The following is a 3,175-nucleotide window of genomic DNA, read 5'->3' as shown; positions in this document are numbered from 1 at the left end:
GAGAGTCCACCACTACTGCTACTAACAAAACAACCACCACCATCACCAAATCCAACAAATTGTCGCCATAGCCACCCAAGCATCACAACAAATTAGATTCACAAAATTGCCATCACTAGAACAGGAATGCTACTGGACATGTGCAGTCCTCTCATGCTTAACGCTCGCCTCCAGTTGTTTATGTGCAGATCGCCTTCGTCAGTGGTGGTTGGTTACGGCTCATTGAAGGAGAAGGCGAGAGATAGGGGGAGTAGCTCAATGAGGAGAAGGCGAGAGATGGCGTCATGTGTGGCGCTCGCCATCGATGGTCTAGGTGTGGATCGCCTTTATCGACGGTGGTTGGGTGCGGCTCAGTGAAGGAGTAGACGAGTGGCTGTGTAGCAACTTATTGAAGGAGACTAGGGATAGGAGAGAGAGAATTTGGGTTTGGGGTTGAAATTGTGTGGTAGATGAATTATTAGGTAATTAAAAATATCTGATTTTAGAATATACAAACTTTGGATCTGATTTCCGAAGTTGGATTTTGAAACATATGGATGGGTGTAATTACCATTAAGCAAAAAGTATCCAAAGATGCCTAATACAAATACCATTAAGTGCGCAACAGAGTAGGTAACCCACTTTTACTACTTTTTCGAAAGGACCACATCCTTTTGATTTGTGGGTTGTCTTTAGAGCCCACTTAATTCTAAAACCCAAATACTTAGTAGACCTCGTCCATTTCGGGGAACTCAATTTTTATCAGCCAGTTGGCAATGATAGCTCCTCCTCCTTTTCGTCTATTTGCGTTGTTCAATTTCTGTTCATCCAATTATGAGTTGACACATCATGAAAGATGTGTCAATTTTGCAACTGAACCCTTGTTTGATAGGGACTAAAATTAGATTTTGATAAAAATTTTTGAAATGTGTCATTGAAAAAGTCGTGGGAACCATAAAATATGTAATTAATATTGATTGTTTGACTTTGGATAAGATTCAAATCTGATTTAAATCAATACCAAATAAGGGCCAAGTGAATAGCAAATTGGACAACATGAAAAATAAAAAATAGACAACATATCTCAATTCAAAAATGACAATAGATCTCAACTCCGGAAGAAGACCAATAATAGTGATTTTAAGCATATTTTTTTATTTAAAAGTAAATAAAACAATTTTTTAACATAATTTCTATAAAATTATTTTCAAAGTAAAGAAAATGGCAAAAATAAAAATAGCAAAGTCAGATAATCATAGCTTTTGCACAGGAAATTGATTAGGCAATTCCAAATCTAAATTCCCAGAAATTAAAATTTTTCTTGATTTCAATATATGTCGAGAATGTCAATAATGTAACGGTTACAGAGAGGACAAGCACGTTTATTCCGCCATAACTCCCTTGAACACACACTGCAAAATGTATGCCCGCATGGTATAAATGCTGCGCCCTTTTCCCTTCCCATGCACACGCAGCATAGTGAATCACAGCCCCCTTCTTCCTCGTACTTGGTCTCTTCATCCCAGTCTTCTGTTTCCTCGAGGAATTTCATCAATGGCATTTTCAACGGTGGCCCTGCCGTTACAGAAACTGGACTCGGAATTGTTTCTTCGTTTTCAGATTCAATCGCCAACGCCGCCGCCAAGATCATCCCGGAGGCCGCCGGAGAATGGCCGAGTGGGAGCCCAATTTGTGAGTTTGATGGGGTTTCCTCTTCTTCATGGTCGCCTCTTGTGGACCCAAGAACCAATTTGGCTCCACAACAGCCCATTCTCTTGAATCCTAGCCGTTTTGTTATGCTTTTACTTCTTTCCCCGCCGTCCATTCTCCCTCTCTCTCTCTCTCCCCCTCTCTGTGTCACATGTGCACAATGTATGAGTGCGTGAATCTATAAACACTGAGTTAATGTATGCCGAATAAAATGGTGTGACGGGAATAGATTTCGGAATGGATAAATGAAAGGGATTGAAATCACGTGAAATTGCAATTGCATGAAACTCAAGATACAGCGAGTGGGCCAGTGCCACCACCACGTCTCTGATTCAATTCATAAGAAGAAGAAGAAGAAAATGACTTTACATATAGAAGGTAGAAGGTGGTCGCGGGACCAAAAAAGCTGTTTTGCCTGGAAGCTTAAATAGTTAGAAAATTATTTGTTACTGTCCTCAATTTATATAATTAGAAAGAAAAAAACAGAATAGAAGATGCAGGAAATGGTGTACAAAGTCTACAGACTATACATAGACAAGGCAAAAAAAAATCAATTTATCTCGATACCCGTGGCACTCCGTCTCCAATGGGATGAGAATTATCTGAATATGGGGCAACGAAGGAGCGGGAATCGTTACCCCGAAACTAGTACGGGACAGATATGAAAAATATGGTCCCCGCATCACTACATATCCTATTTAAAATTAATTTTAAATTTAAATTTTTTATCAAACAAAAAGAAAAAACTTATCATCATTTTTAAAGAAAACTTGAATTGTTTTGAAAGAGAAAAATAAAATAAAAAAGAAAGTAATAATGTTCATTAACTAAAGATACAGAAAAAAAATGTTGGACAATAACCCGCCCTACTTTAACTGAATATGGGGATGGGGAATTTAACAAAATAACTAAATCAGGCGGGATTGAGAATGATTGGCCGATCCTACACCCACTCTGTTGTCATTTCTAACTATAGACAATGTTCATGTTTTCTTTAGTTCATTGACTAGAGTTTAGTAATTGATATGATTCTTTTCCTTTTAATTAATTGTTACTACAAAAACAACCCTAAATATGATAGTTTTGTTGAAAGAGTTTAATATGGATTTGTTACACAAATATGGTGTGTTTTGTTAGCAAACGTCGGCTGCCATTGAATCAGGCGCCACTAATGATGCCCGCGAATACACTAACTAATTTCATACAAATGGGTAAAAATGAAGTGCTAATCATGGACATATATTCTACAAAAGACATTCTATTCATGTGAGTCCATTGGGCAATTGGGCCTTTTTTATTCATTTGGGCAATTTATATAGATACCCTAAAATTAGGGATATTTTGAAAATTTCAGTATAAACGTGAGACTGAAATATGAATAATTTGACTTAAACGTTACAAAATTGATACGTTATTTTAATCAAACCATGAACAGAAACTAAAAAAAAAGGAATTATTCTGCAGGTACAAATTTTTTATCAGATTT

The 3,175-nt window shown here is 37.2% G+C and overlaps 1 protein-coding gene across 1 annotated transcript; it reads right to left on the bottom strand.

Moving 5' to 3' along the window:
- Window positions 1-1,239: 1,239 nt before the first annotated feature.
- On the bottom strand, window positions 1,240-2,289 carry LOC111396506 (probable E3 ubiquitin-protein ligase LUL4). The gene has a single exon (XM_023022925.1). The coding sequence runs from the start codon at window positions 1,802-1,804 to the stop codon at window positions 1,307-1,309; it is 498 nt and encodes a 165-aa protein (XP_022878693.1). The 5' UTR covers window positions 1,805-2,289; the 3' UTR covers window positions 1,240-1,306.
- Window positions 2,290-3,175: the final 886 nt, after the last annotated feature.

Source organism: Olea europaea, chromosome 6 (genome assembly GCF_002742605.1).
Source record: "Olea europaea var. sylvestris chromosome 6, O_europaea_v1, whole genome shotgun sequence".
NCBI classification, from domain to species: domain Eukaryota; kingdom Viridiplantae; phylum Streptophyta; class Magnoliopsida; order Lamiales; family Oleaceae; genus Olea; species Olea europaea.
This window is presented reverse-complemented; position numbering and strand designations above follow the sequence as displayed.

Bases quoted from the DNA above. Each gene is read 5' to 3' on its own strand.
- LOC111396506 (XM_023022925.1), bottom strand. From the start codon at position 1,804: ATGGACGGCGGGGAAAGAAGTAAAAGCATAACAAAACGGCTAGGATTC.